Below are 14,844 nucleotides of genomic sequence, written 5' to 3'. Positions count from 1 at the left end.
AAGACATTATTTTGAGGTTCCTTCAGATCCAGATGATTCATCTGATACTCTGATTTAGGCTGTGAGGAAAACAAAAAACAAGATACATTGAATAAACAGCCAAACCGTTGACACCTAGCATAGCATTGTGTATGTAATACGCCACCGGCAACAATTGTAGCCATATATATATGTATTCTTATTGTGATTGAAAGGTGCATAAGGTCATAAAATTCTCATTATATGTGAGTAGAAGTTCCTTCAAAGAACATATGTAGAAAATATTTTAGTTATTTTTGTCTAATAAAGTATTTTACTGACTTCCACTTGTAAAAGATTGAAACAGACATTTACCTCCAGCAGTACAGGCAGAAAGTAAAGAGAATGGTCATGAAATGATGAAATTGATATTTCTTAGAATAGACATCCTATTGTTTTAGTTTTAAATTTTCAAATAGCTACCAAAAGCTAAAACAACACATTTAAAGCATCCAGAAGTGGGAAAAAAATGTCTGGCAACAATTGTTAAGCCAGTTAATGCTTTATTCTCTCCAAACAAAGTAGATGATTTAGTGAGCACTATAAAATTAATATGTCAAAGTTATAAAGCTGTAGGTATCATCTGTACTCTGTCCCTGGGAGAAAAAAAATCAACAACTTTAACTTGTCATTTAAGTGCGCTAAAATCAACATAGAATCTGTTTTGCATTCATCCCCTTTTCTCCACATATTGATTCTTTTTGTTTATGAATGCATTTTTCACAAGCTACGTTTTTCTGACTGCAGTCACCATATAGTTTACTATGATTATTATTTTATTTCTTTTCTTATGGAATTCAAGTCACTTTTCTCAAACGTCAATAAAAAGGGAAGACATTACATTTTATTAGGATCAAATTATTAAACGTCATAACAATTGAAAAAAAATAAGCATTTCTGGTAGGAATTACGTTCAAATAACTTTAACATGATGGTAAAAACATGGATGTTTTAAACTAAAAATAAGTGAACATTAACAACCAGATAAATAAATTTTAGAATCTCTCAAGCAAAACAAACAGCAAAGCCCTATAGGCAGATTTATTTCTCTTGAACATTTCCGAGGGTCCCTCCTTGACATTTTAACTAAACTATATAAATATAAAATGCTTTCATTATATTGGAAGACTTAAGATTATAAAATGTCTTGACTTGTCAAGATGGCTTTCAAGCCCCCTTTCCCATCATACTCTTTTTAGTATTTCTTTCTGGTTTCATTAATATGACATAACATTTGGGGATGAAAATACAAATTAACAGCCCAAAAGTGGAGGCCAGGATAGCAAAGATTTCTACAGCCACACTGAACTTCCCAGGAGAGCTGACGTACGCTGGGATGAAAGTGATCCACACAGCGCAGAATATCAACATGCTGAAGGTGATGAATTTGGCTTCGTTGAAATTGTCCGGCAGTTTACGAGCCAGAAATGCACAAATAAAACACAATGTGGCGAGAAACCCAATGTAACCAAGCACAGCCCAGAAGCAAACAGAAGAGCCCAGAGCACACTCCAAGCTTATTTTGTCTTTAAATTCTTTAAAATTCTTGGATGGAAATGGAGGAGAGATTATCAACCAGAGGATACAGATGATAACTTGTACTACGCTGAAACCCAACACGCTCAGTCTCTGCTGTACGGGTCCAAACCATTTCATCACGTTTCTACCAGGAAGTGTAGCTTTGAACGCCATTAGAACCACTATGGTTTTCCCCAGGACACAGGAGATGCAGAGGACAAAGGCGATGCCAAACGATGTGTGCCGCAGCATGCAGGACCAGTCAGAGGGCTGGCCGATGAACGTCAGAGAGCAGAGGAAACACATCTTTAAGGAGAAGAGCAGCAGGAAGCTCAGCTCAGAGTTGTTTGCCCTGACAAGAGGCGTGTTCCTGTATTTGACAAAAATGTACGCCACGACAGAAGTCATGCACGTTCCGAACAGAGACGCTGCGGTGAGCAACGCTCCCATAATTTCTTCATATGAAAGAAACACGGCCTCCTTCTTTACGCAAGCGTCTCTCTTATCGTTCGGCCAGGATTCAAGGGGGCATCTCACACAGCTGACAGAATCTGAAAAAATTAAGTCAAATATGAACCAAGGCTTTGAAAAAACATTGTTGTTTTTTTTAATGATCAAAGTTAGATTACAATACTGTTTTCTAAAACAACTTGAAAATGCTTCTTTACTATGTAATAGTAACAAAAATGTGGTTCTAAAATGGTGATTTATTTAGTCCTAATGGTAAATAGATTGTACAAATATTAAAATGACCATCAAAAGCATATATTTATGTGAAATTTTTATTTTTTTTTTATTTCAGGCACTCTTTATACTATACAGTAGTTCAATATTTCATGGATTTCATTTTCTAAAACCTTAAGAGATTTAATTCACTATATAAAACTTTTCCTGTGATATACTAAATATAAAAAAGCACACATTAAACAATGCTACACCTGTGCTGTTGCTTATTTCTCCCTCTGCACATTTTATACAGTCGTAGCAGCACACAGGTTTTCCTTTCTGGAGAACCTTGCATGTTCCTGGTGGACATCTCTCATTGCAAACAGATACAGGCACCTAAACAGACAACAGTAAATACGGAGGTGTAAAAACATATTTAAAAAGAAAAGGATGAACACTGGAAAGTGCCATTTTTAGTTGCAGTTTTAAAGTTACCTCTTTAGAGTTCTGTACCCAAACTAAAGACTCGTTTTGTAGATTCATTTGTTTATCTGGCGGCAGCGAGGCATCGTAGAGACCCACAGTAACAAAGTCCACAATGCCATTTTCTTTCCTCTGCCAGTTTATGATTTCGTATTTTGCAGCCGGATCTCCATTCTCGTTAAAATAAACCTCATCTCCTCCCTTTGTTTTGAAGTGGATGTTTTTTATGTGGCGTAAAATCTACAAAGACAAGCAAACCGCTGCTCGAGCATTTCAAAGTCCCCCCAAACGGACTAAAGCATTTACAGCATTCTCGACTTACTGTTAATGGATCGAGCTTCGTGCTGATGTCACACGTTTGATTGCAGCTGAGCACGGTGTGCAGTGCGTGAGCCACAGCATACACTCCTTTGTACATGTTGTTAAAGATGGACATGTGGGACATGTCCGTGAAAACGTTTTCCACTCCCGTCAGATCTTCGTGTCCGGTGCACTCTTTCTGCATTTCTGGTGATTCCGACGGCTTAAACTTGCACCTAAACAATCCCTCCCAGAACTCTGTGAACAAGTCGGCGTTGGACGAGTTGAGTGGCCTCACGTCAAACATGAACTCTCTGAGACCGGATACGTGCGCTTTGGGAATGTAAAGGCCTACGGCTCCGTCCAGAATGTGATTCTTATCTCTGGATGCGGTTTGGGAATCAAAGATCCAGGCCTCTGTGCCCACCCACTGGTACCCGGTCAAGTTGTAGTTTGACAAGTGTTGTATGAGCACATCCATGTCCATGTGAGAGAGGAAAGCAACAACCACCCTCGATGTTGAGCCCTTGATAATTTCAATCAATCGTTGTATTTTGTCTGACGAATCGGTTCTAAAGAAAGTCGTGGAATATTCTACACAGATACCCAGCTGCTGTGCAGTTTCTGTAAATATAGCCATGCCATTATTGCCATAATCTTCATTTGATCGCACGGCTCCGACCCAAGTCCATCCAAAGTGCTTCACTAAGTGGGCCAGAGCTCTGCTCTGATAGTAGTCGCTGGGTATTGTTCTGAGAAATGAGGGATATTTGGATTTATCACTGAGACAAGCACAGGTGGCAAAGTGGCTGATCTGAAAGTACATGTACATATAAAACATTTTAAATGTCTCGTGTTACTGACATAAATCGGTATTTGTCGTTATTTTAGTGTGCGTCAGTCCTACTCACCATTGGGATATGAAACGGTCCGATGACAGTAGCTATAGCCATGCTCGGAGATGAAGACGCTTCTCCCATCATGGCCTGCACATTAGCAGGTTTTGTGCATGCCTTTGAAGTGTCAGACACATTTTCATTACCGTTAACCAAGGCCAGTGCACCTTTAATGCTTCTAGCAATGGAGCCACAAGAATCATAAATCCTGTACCCCAGAGAAATGCCTGGTAGCAGCTCTGATCGGTTATTGATCTCCTCAATGGCGAACAGCATAGCCTGGGCTAACTGGAATTCTCTGAAATTCAAGCTTCATTCAAACAGTTGCAAGTTGTTGGTGTAATAATCAATATCTTATGTAGTAATTATAGACTTTAGCAAACATTTCTTGTGAAGTGCTATTTTTACATCAGTGCCAGATTCATTGAACACAATGTAAATACAGGTGAACGTGTTACCTAGTGCATTGCAAAGGTGGAGGTTTTTCCATGTAGTTGTTCTCTCTTTCTTTCCAACTTGTGTGGAAAGAGAAGAGTCCTCCTAGCAAAATGTCTCCATCCAGAAGCAGCTGAGGGTTTTCGGGGTCTCCTCTCAGTCTGCATCCCTGCTCCTCTGCCTGGGAGAACGACGTCACCAAGAACAGGTGCAACAGTGCCCAGCCCTGCTCCGGCCACTTCTGCATGAACGTCATGTCGAGTCAAACGGCTCAACAACATGGCATGTCCCCTCACTGACAGGCTCACACTGATATTTATGCAGCTTGGAGCAGCACAGGACGCAATGTTATGTCAATGGTTCTCTCTGTGGAGCTGAAAGGTGGGGCGAGTGGACAGAGGTGTGACTTATGATTCTAGCCTCACATGCTCTGTTACGCTGTATGTGTTTAAGTTTTTGTTTCCGCTGTTAGGAAAAGTTTTTTTATTGTAATTAGAGATGTATTTATTACTAACTCTGCAAAGAACATTATGCACCAGTGAAATGTTTCATCTTCCGCACACAAACCCAAATCTGTTTTTTCATCCCAGTTAAACCGCCTCTTTGCTCATAATGCAGTTTTTCACATTTAAATTAATCACTAGGCAAGAAGTGGGAAACCTGCTCATTTATTTGCATGTTTTGAACACGTCAAAGCTCAAAATGTGGCAGAGTCCCTCTGTGATACCAGCTTGTGCAACGTTCACATACAAACGGCGCAGCTGATATTTTTGACACGAGAATGAAACAGAAGGGAATTCTTTTGTTTAATTCTTGTGACGTAAGAATCCGGTGCATTAGTCCTTTCCTCACAGTCTAGATGTGCCCGTCGACATCTCTGCTGTCAGAATCGTCACCACTTCCTGTTGACGCTCACAGTCCTCCCGTTGACTCGTTTTTGCCAGAGACTAGAGCGGCAGACAATTTCCCATTTTCTGAAACAAACAGGAAATGGACTTAGCTGTACAGACCACATGAGGTGAAGCCAGTAAATTCTTCTCGGTAGCAAGGAAGTTTTTACTTTTCAACACAGAATGACAAAAATACATTTACACAATTATACAGGAAGATTTTTTGTGTGTATGAATTAGAAAATGTAAGAGACCACTTAACCTTAACACCATCTGCTTAATGCAAGGCAACTAGATTGTATCTCACAGTGTATCTAAATGAGTTTCCCCTTAAGAGTCAGACAATATATCATCATTTTTATGACACACAGATACAAAAAACGTACAATATACAGACAATATACAATGCATTTTGTGTCTGATAATATTTAATCACTTTTGTTACCTTTCATCGTCAGAATAACTTTGATTGCCCCTTCCCCATCATGTTCTTTTTCGTGTTTTTTTCCGGTTTTAGCAGCATTACATAACATTTAGGGATGAAGATACAAAACAGCAAACCAAAAGTAGAGGCTAAAATGGCAAAAATCTCCACTGCAACACTTAACTTCCCAGGCGAGCTGACGTACGCTGGGATGAAAGTGATCCACACGGCGCAGAAGATCAGCATGCTGAACGTGATGAACTTAGCTTCGTTGAAATTGTCAGGAAGTTTCCGAGCCAGAAAAGCCAAAGTGAAGCACAACACAGCGAGGAGTCCTATGTACCCGAGCACCGACCAGAAGCCCACAGCCGACCCCAGAGAACACTCCAAGATGATTTTGTCTTTGATTTCGTTGAAATTCCTAAATGGGAAAGGAGGTGAAATCGTCAACCAGAGGATACAGATGATCACTTGCACAACAGTGAAAGTGAGAACGCTGAGTCTCTGCTGTGTCGGTCCGAACCACTTCATCACATTTTTTCCTGGCAGCGTGGCTTTGAACGCCATTAGAACCACTATGGTTTTCCCCAGGACACAAGAGAGGCAGAGCACAAAGGTGATGCCGAAGGCTGTGTGCCGCAGCATGCAGGACCACTCAGAGGGTTCGCCGATAAAGGTCAGAGAGCAGAGGAAGCACAGAGTCAGGGAGAAGAGCAGCAGGAAGCTCAGCTCAGAGTTGTTGGCCCTCACAAGAGGAGTTTTTCTGTATCTGAAGAAGATGACTGTAACAATGGCAGTCAAGCACGTTCCAAACAGAGACGCTGCAGTGAGCAGCGCTCCCATAATCTCCCCATACGACAGAAACACGGCCTCTTTCTTTACACAGGCATCTCTTGCCTCGTTTGACCAGGTTTCAAGGGGGCATCTCACACAGGTGACTGAATCTGCAGAAATCAAAATCCACAAAAATGTTACATTTAGAAAGAAGAGGTTGTTTTTTTTTTTCATATGAGTTTGTTGTGAAGACAATCTTAGACTTTGACTAAAGCCTTACTTCTAAAATAGTTTCTTATGGTCCTTTGCCATTTTTTTCTGAGAAATACATTATATTTTCTGACTTATAAACAAAAAAAATCCTGTTTACATTTAGTGTTGCTAGATTTTTCTCAAACACCGAGAACCTTTTTTCGTTCTCTTGCTGTGTATGCAAATGCCACTAAAAAGATTTTTAGTTTTCATTAACCGAGATAAAAAACATGAATAAAGTAAAATCTTGAACGTAATACAGCTATTAAGTTTCACTGTTGTCAAGTGTCCAACAGCATTTGTGCTATGATTGCTAACATGTTATGTTTTGTGTTAAATTTTTTTTTGCAAGCATGCTGCTTTAATGTAAAATAGTTTGAGAGCAATCTTTTTTTTTTCCTTTGTGAAATCTACAAGAGGAACGTTCTTCTGTTCATGAAAAAGTAATTTGATAAAAGATTTAATGAGACACTTTTCAGTTTTATTTGAGTAAGATTTTGCACTGGAAGCTTTATGTCAAAGTGACTGTATTTTTAGCTTAATCAGCTTAATTAAAATGTTAATTAAGCGACACAATAAAACCTTAATGAATTCAGACAACAACTGGACACAATCACACGTCTTAGCTGCAATAACTATGTAGCCTTATTTTTAATTTTATGTAAATGAAAATACTAACAAAACTTTCTAACTCCTATTTCTTCCCGTTTATTGTATTATTTTTGAGGTAAAGTAAATATTATTTCTGGGGCTTTCTTAACGATTCTTCATGAATGTACTTTGAAATGTTTCGACAGTACGGCCCTTCTCAAAACATGTCATCTCGACAAATTTCTTTTTATTAGATATTTTAAAAATGGAAATGTAAAACATTGCATTGCAGAGTTTTTTAACCTGTGGTGTTGCTTATTTCTCCTTCTGCACACTTGACACAGTCGTGGCAGCAAACAGGTTTTCCTTTCTGCAGGACTTTGCGTGTTCCCGGTGGACACGTTTCACTGCAAACTGACACAGGAACCTGCATAGAAAACACAGCGTAGCAAATTTCTCAAACATTGTGTAATGACCATGATGAATGGATCCATTTTATGATTAAGCTATAAAAGGCCACGCATGGTTGAATACCTCCAGAGAGTTCTGTGTCCAAATTAAAGCGCTGTTTGTCAAATTGAGCTTTTTGTCTGCAGGCAACGATGCATCATACAGACCAACAGTCACAAAATCCACCATGCCGTTTTCTCCTGGTTGCCAGTTTATTATTTCATAAGTTCCTGTTGGATCTCCATTCTCATTAAAATACACCTCATCACCTTCCTTTGTTTTAAAATGAATTTTCTTTAGGTGCTGTAAAATCTAACACAATATCAGGAACACACGATGAACATCTCAAGATTTATATTTTCTTGAGGATCTTTTATTGTTTCGTCCTAAGCTTAATAAAAAGCTCACCGTCGTCGGGTCTAGCCGCACGTTGTCGTTGCATGTTTTATTGCAGCTGAGAATATCATGCAGAGCGTGAGCCACTGCATACACGCCCTTATACACATTGTTAAAAATGGGCATGAGGGACATGTCAGTGAAGCTGTTTTCCACTTCTGTCAGATCCTCACGTCCTGTACATTTGCTTTGAAATTCAGCTGACTCTGACTCCTTGAACTTACAGCTGAACAACGCCTCCCAGAACTCAGTAAATAACTCACTATTGGACGAATTCAGGGCCTCAACATTAAACATGAACTCTCTGAGTCCACCGACTCGCGCTTTAGGAACGGAAAGGCCGATCGCTCCGTCCAGAATGTGATTCTTATCCATTGCTGCAATTTGAGAGTCAAAGATCCAGGACTCACTGCCGATCCACTGATGCCCGGTCAAATTGTGAGGCGACAGCTCGTGCATAAGCACGTCCATGTCCATGTGGGAAAGGAAAGCGACAATAACCTTTGAGGTGGAAGACTTCATAATTTCAATGATCTTTTGGATTTTCTCTAAAGGATCCGTTCTGAAGAAAGAGACAGAATATTCCAGGCAGACGCCCAGCTGCTCTGCAGTTTCTGTGAACGTCGCCATGCCGTTGTTGCCGTAGTCGTCGTTGGTTCTGACGGCTCCGACCCAAGTCCAGCCAAAATGCTTGACCAGATGAGCCAGAGCTCTGCTCTGATAGTAGTCACTGGGTATTGTTCTTAGAAAAGATGGATACTTGGTTTTATCACTGAGACAAGCACACGTGGCAAAGTGGCTGATCTATAAAAAGATAAAACAAGAAAACAACAAAACATGAAACATTCAAAAACTACTGTTTACTCCTCATACTTTACAAAACACATGACAATATTTATGAATATGATTTATAAACATAACAAAAAAAATATTTAACACAAACATTAGAGATGCCATCAATGCTACCCACCAGTGGGATATTAAATGGTCCGATGACGGTGGCTATCGCTGTGCTTGGAGAGGAGGATGTTTCTCCCATGATGGCCTGCACCTGTGCTGCTTTCATACATGGACCCTCAGAGGTTGTAGACACATTGCTGTCATCATTTGTCAAGGCAAGTGCGACTTTTACACTTCTGGCGATGGAGCCGCAAGTGTCGTAGATGTCATAACCGAGTGATATGCCCGGCAGCAGGTCCGTGCTGTTATTTATCTCCTCGATGGCAAAAAGCATGGACTGAGCAAACTGGAACTCTCTGAAATTCAAGCTTCACATTCAACGTTCAGAGTTGGCACAAAACCAGGAAGAAAGCAGCAAAACTAGATGAAAATATACATGTATATATACTGTATATATATTTTTTGTTCAAACTGTAATCAAAAGACATGGAGTGGATTCCCGTGGTGTCACTTACCTGATGCATTCCAGTGGCAGTGGCTTTTGTGTGTAAGTGTTTTCTCTGTTCTTCCAGCTGCTGTGAAAAGAAAAGATTCCACCCAAGATAATGTCCCCATCCTTAGACAGCTGAGGGGTCTCCAGGTCCCCTACCGGCCTGCAGAACGGCACCTGGGTGTGTGAGAAAGACACTAAGAGCAGCAACTGTAAAAATGTGCAGCCATGCTCTGCCCACCTCTGTGCAGACACCATGTTGTCTGGAAAAGCGAAGTCGTCGGGTGGCATCTTATGAATGTCGGTCTAACGGCAGACCTGCGTGGGTCCTTATAAACGTCGGAGCAGCTTAGACTAGCAGTGATGGTTTGTCTCTGTGGCACAATAAGGTGGAGCAAGAAGGCAGACGTGGCGACATGTTGTAAGTCTCATAGTTTGACAGTATATATATTTTTTATATCTTTCAGTGCTGTTTTTTTTTTTCAATCTTCATTCTGAAAGTGATTACCCAGCGACCCTCCAAGTTGAATTTTATCTTCGAAAAACTGCTTTTATACAAAAGTTTAATCAAATAACATAGCACCAAAAATAAACTATTGAAATCCTGATTAAAGAGCTCATATGTTTCACAATTACTATCTGCTGGATGATGCATATTCCTTATAATGAGAATAATGAGCACAACAAAATATAAAAGGCTTGAAGCATTTATTTTTATTTTCAACCTTTGAAAATTTAAAACAACTGCATCGCTATGTTAAATGCATCGTGTGCAAATACAGCAAACGACATGAGGCAAGAAACTTAGATCATATACAAGATTAGAGAAAATTAATTTCTGGAAAATATTTTAAGATAATAATCCACAATGAAAGCTGGCATATAATTTGAACATAATATAAACTGATAAATGCTTTTAGGTTTTTAGCAATCATTTTGATGCTCCTTTCCCCATAATATGTTTTTTAGTATTTCTGTCTGGTTTCAGTAGCATCACGTAGCATTTTGGAATAAAAATACAAATCAGCAATCCAAAGGTCGAGGCGAGGATAGCAAAGATTTCTACAGCCACACTGAACTTCCCAGGCGAGCTGACGTACGCTGGGATGAAAGTGATCCACACAGCGCAGAATATCAACATGCTGAAGGTGATGAATTTGGCTTCGTTGAAATTATCAGGCAGTTTACGAGCCAGAAACGCACAAATGAAACACAACATGGCGAGAAGTCCTATGTACCCAAGCACAGCCCAGAATCCCACAGCTGACCCCAGAGCACACTCCAAGATGATTTTATCCTTATACGCTTTAATGTTCTTGGACGGAAAAGGAGGGGAAATGGTTAACCAGAGGATGCAGATGATCACCTGCACCAGAGTGAAACTCATAACACTGAGCCTCTGCTGCGTAGGCCCAAACCACTTCATCACATTTCTGCCAGGAAGTGTGGCTTTGAACGCCATTAAGACCACCATCGTTTTCCCCAGGACACAGGAGATGCAGAGCACAAAGGTGATGCCGAACGCTGTGTGCCGCAGCATGCAGGACCACTCAGAGGGCCGACCGATAAAGGTCAGAGAGCAGAGGAAACACAGGGTCAAGGAGAAGAGCAGCAGGAAGCTCAGCTCAGAGTTGTTGGCCCTCACAAGAGGAGTTTTCCTGTGTCTGTAGAAAATAAACGCTACGAAAGAAGTTATGCATGTTCCAAATAAGGAGGCGGCTGTGAGCAATATTCCCATAATTTCATCGTAAGACAGAAATTCAGCCTCTTTCTTTATACAGACATCTCTTCTGTCATTTGACCAGGATTCAGGGGGGCATCTCACACAGGTCACAGCATCTGGAAAGTAGTAACAAAGAGAGAGTGTTCAACCAGAGATTTAGATGAATCTGTTTTCTGTCTTTTTAGTTTTTTTTTATCTTGATCTAATAATATGGCTACTTAATACAAGTTGTTCTACTGTTGAGAAAAGATGGGCTGGTTATACGTCTTTAATACTTTGTAAATCCTGAACCTAAGCTTTACCCTCTGTTGCCACGGCTACAGTCACACTCCACGCAGTTTCAGTAAAAAAAACTTACACTCTCGTTCTTATATAATGTTCCACATTTTGTCCTACTACAAGCATAAAACTACAACTTATTTCTCTCAAATTTTACATGTCACACCAACACCAAGTAGTCTTTAGTTTTAAGATTGAGAAAAGGGTGCATTGTTTATAAACCTTATTATGGATAAACCAGTTTTTAAAAATCCATTTCTGTTGGACCCTAATGAGCTCCGCACCTCTTGGTATGTTTTATATTGAAATGTTTCTCTATTCTACTTCTTGTTTTCTGAAGGTGCTTAGCTGGACTTTCTTGATTTTTTATTTTTATTTTTTTTTGTGCGGTTATGAGCTTAAATGTGGGCTGAATAAGTGTATGTTCCACACTACAGAGTTTTACTTGTAAAAAAATGTTGAAAATCCATGTAGAAACCCTCCACTTCCACAAATAACTCATTTTAATTCAGTGGACATTTCAATAGTATTGTGAGAAAAAAATGAGAAAAAAGAGGAAGGTTACAGTTACCTTTACAAGGCATTTCCTAAGCCTGTTTTTTTTTTTTAACTACTTCTTGAAGCAAACATTTTTCTCCATTCGCAGTTGCCTCAAAACAGGCCTTGTTCATGTATCTGTTTATGTGACTTCTTCACAAGTAATTCACACTCAGAGCTAAGGACTTAATGCTATATAACAGGAAGCTGTGAGAAATGTAAAAAAAAAAAAAAAAAAACACCAACAAATCCACGCGGTGTGGTTTTATTAGCTGAAGCTGAGCTTGCTCTTATTGTGTCAGAAATGAAAATGCACCAGAGGTCATATCAGGTCATATCACTGCCTTTTAAAACTGTACATGTGGGGCATTCACAGTGTATTTTTGCATTTGTTTTTGTTCAGAGGGTTGCATAAATGCTACTAAACCTGTGCTGTTGCTCATTTCTCCTTCTGCACAACTCATGCAGTCGTAGCAGCACACAGGCTTTCCTTTCTGGAGGACCTTACGTGTTCCTGGGGGACACGTCTCACTGCAAACCGACACGGGGACCTGAAAAACAAGAAGATGCTTAAAACAAACAAACAGAACAAATTTAGCTTTACATCTGTAAAAAGATATCTCTTGCATTTCTTACCTCAGGTGAATTTTGTGTCCAAATGATGGACTTATTTTGCAGATTCATTTGTTTGTTGGCCGGCAACGTTGCGTCATAAAGACCAACCGTGACAAAGTTCACAAGGCCATTTTCTCCCGGCTGCCAGTTTATAATTTCATACTTTGCAGCAGGGTCTCCGTTCTTGTTAAAGAAAACCCGATCCCCTTCCTTTGTAGTGAAATTACTTCTTTGTATGTGCTGTAAAATCTGCAACGACACGTCGTATCGAAGTTAGTAGTCTGACAGAGACATCTGCAGGAATTTGTCATTGTTAACACCTCACCGTGAACGGATCTAGCTGCTTATTTTTGTCGCACGTTTTGTTACAGCCCAAGATGTTGTGCAGAGCGTGAGCCACGGCATACACTCCCTTATAGACGTTGTTAAAAATAGGCATGAGGGACATGTCAGTGAAGCTGTTTTCCACTCCGTTTATGTCTTCCTCTCCAGTGCATTCTCTCTGGATCTCTGTTGATTTTGATAATCTGAACTTGCAGCTGAACAAGGCCTCCCAGAACTCAGAAAACAAGTCTGCGTTTGACGAATTCAGAGGCCTCACGTCGAGCATGAACTCTCTCAGTCCCGTCACGTGTGCCTGGGGAATGGAAAGGCCTATCGCTCCGTCTAAAATATGGTTGATGTCACCTTCGGCGGTTTGAGAATCAAAGATCCAAGCCTCGGTCCCCACCCACTGGTAGCCGGTCAAGTTGTGGCCCGACAGCTCGTGTAGCAGTACATCCAAATCCATGTGGGAGAGGAAAGTGACAATCACTTTTGAAGTAGAAGCTTTGATAATGTCTATTATTTTTTGTATTTTGTCCGATGGATCCGTTCTAAAGAACGAGACGGAATATTCCACACAGATGCCCAGATGCTGCGCAGTTTCAATGAACGTGGCCATTCCATTGTTTCCATAATCTTCATTTGACCTCACGGCTCCGACCCAAGTCCAACCAAAGTGCTTCACCAGGTGCGCAAGGGCTCTGCTCTGATAATAGTCGCTGGGTATTGTTCTGAGAAATGATGGGTACTTGATTTTATCGCTGAGACAAGCACACGTGGCAAAGTGGCTGATCTATAAGCAAAGTTTGATTGTATATTTTGATTAGAAGAAAACACATTTTCACAGACCTGTTTCTCTCAACAAAAAGTAATAGTAATACAAAAAAGAGATTGCAAATAATTCCCATTTTTGCTCAAATGTATCAATACCCACCAGTGGGATATGAAATGGACCCATGACGGTTGCTATCGCCGTGCAAGGAGAAGAAGACGTTTCCCCCATTATGGCCTGCACCTGCGCAGGTCTTGTGCATTCTTCTGCAGGCGAAGCCACCATTTCATTACTGTTAACCAAGGACAGTGCAACTCTCACGCTTCTAGCAATGGATCCACAAGTGTCGTATATTTTATAGCCCAGCGAGATGCCTGGCAGCAGGTCTGAGCTGTTGTTGATCTCCTCGATGGCAAAAAGCATAGCCTGGGCCAACTGGAACTCTCTGAAATTCAAGCTTTATTCAGACAAGTTTAAAGAGTTGGCATTTTTGTATTTGTACAAACAGTGGAGGGAATTTTCTAAATGTAAAAATTGCATATTAAGTTGTTTCTTTCTTTTTTTTATTTCTTTTGTGATACTTACCTAGTGCATTGCAGCCGCAGGGGCTTTTCCATGTAGGTGTTCTCTCTTTCTTTCCAGTTGGTGTGGAAAGAGAAGAGTCCTCCTAACATAATGTCTCCGTTCTTCACTAGCTGGGGGTTTTCAGGGTCTCCTCTCTGAGTGCACACCTGCTCCTCTGCCTGGGTGAAAGTTGCCACCAGGAGCAAATGTAAAAGTGCCCAGCCCTGCTCCGGCCACCTCTGTGTCGACGTCATGGCGAGTGACAAACACAAATCAACCGGTGGCATCACATGTGCCTCGATGTAGACGGCGTGATTGCACTGATATTTATGCCATTTGGAGCAGCAAAAGGTATAATAATAGAACAGTGATTAATCGTCTCCATGGGACCACAAGGTGTGGTTAAATCATGAAGATAGTCATAAAAATAGGTAATGCACATCAGAAAAGAGTTGTGGGTTTTTTTGTGCCATGTCAACACGATTTGTTTATTTGTTTTTTTTTTATTTAACAAGTAGAGGTACTCAAGTAGAACATTTCATGCCAA

The 14,844-nt window shown here is 40.4% G+C and overlaps 2 protein-coding genes across 2 annotated transcripts; both read right to left on the bottom strand.

The window, feature by feature from the left end:
- Nucleotides 1-1,185: 1,185 nt before the first annotated feature.
- Nucleotides 1,186-4,386, bottom strand: LOC102219390 (extracellular calcium-sensing receptor-like). Its single transcript, XM_023351820.1, has 6 exons — nt 4,340-4,386; nt 3,897-4,191; nt 3,008-3,799; nt 2,698-2,925; nt 2,475-2,598; nt 1,186-2,087 (listed from the first exon to the last, which is right to left on the bottom strand). The coding sequence occupies exons 1-6, from the start codon at nt 4,369-4,371 to the stop codon at nt 1,186-1,188; spliced, it is 2,373 nt and encodes a 790-aa protein (XP_023207588.1). The 5' UTR covers nt 4,372-4,386.
- Nucleotides 4,387-5,660: 1,274 nt separating this feature from the next.
- LOC102230191 (extracellular calcium-sensing receptor-like) lies at nt 5,661-14,407 on the bottom strand. Its single transcript, XM_023351717.1, has 12 exons — nt 14,319-14,407; nt 13,896-14,190; nt 12,963-13,754; nt 12,659-12,886; nt 12,450-12,573; nt 10,427-11,322; nt 9,509-9,660; nt 9,064-9,361; nt 8,106-8,897; nt 7,782-8,009; nt 7,551-7,674; nt 5,661-6,568 (listed from the first exon to the last, which is right to left on the bottom strand). The coding sequence occupies exons 1-12, from the start codon at nt 14,405-14,407 to the stop codon at nt 5,661-5,663; spliced, it is 4,926 nt and encodes a 1,641-aa protein (XP_023207485.1).
- Nucleotides 14,408-14,844: the final 437 nt, after the last annotated feature.

Source organism: Xiphophorus maculatus, chromosome 18, assembly GCF_002775205.1.
Source record: "Xiphophorus maculatus strain JP 163 A chromosome 18, X_maculatus-5.0-male, whole genome shotgun sequence".
NCBI classification, from domain to species: Eukaryota; Metazoa; Chordata; class Actinopteri; order Cyprinodontiformes; family Poeciliidae; genus Xiphophorus; species Xiphophorus maculatus.
This window is presented reverse-complemented; position numbering and strand designations above follow the sequence as displayed.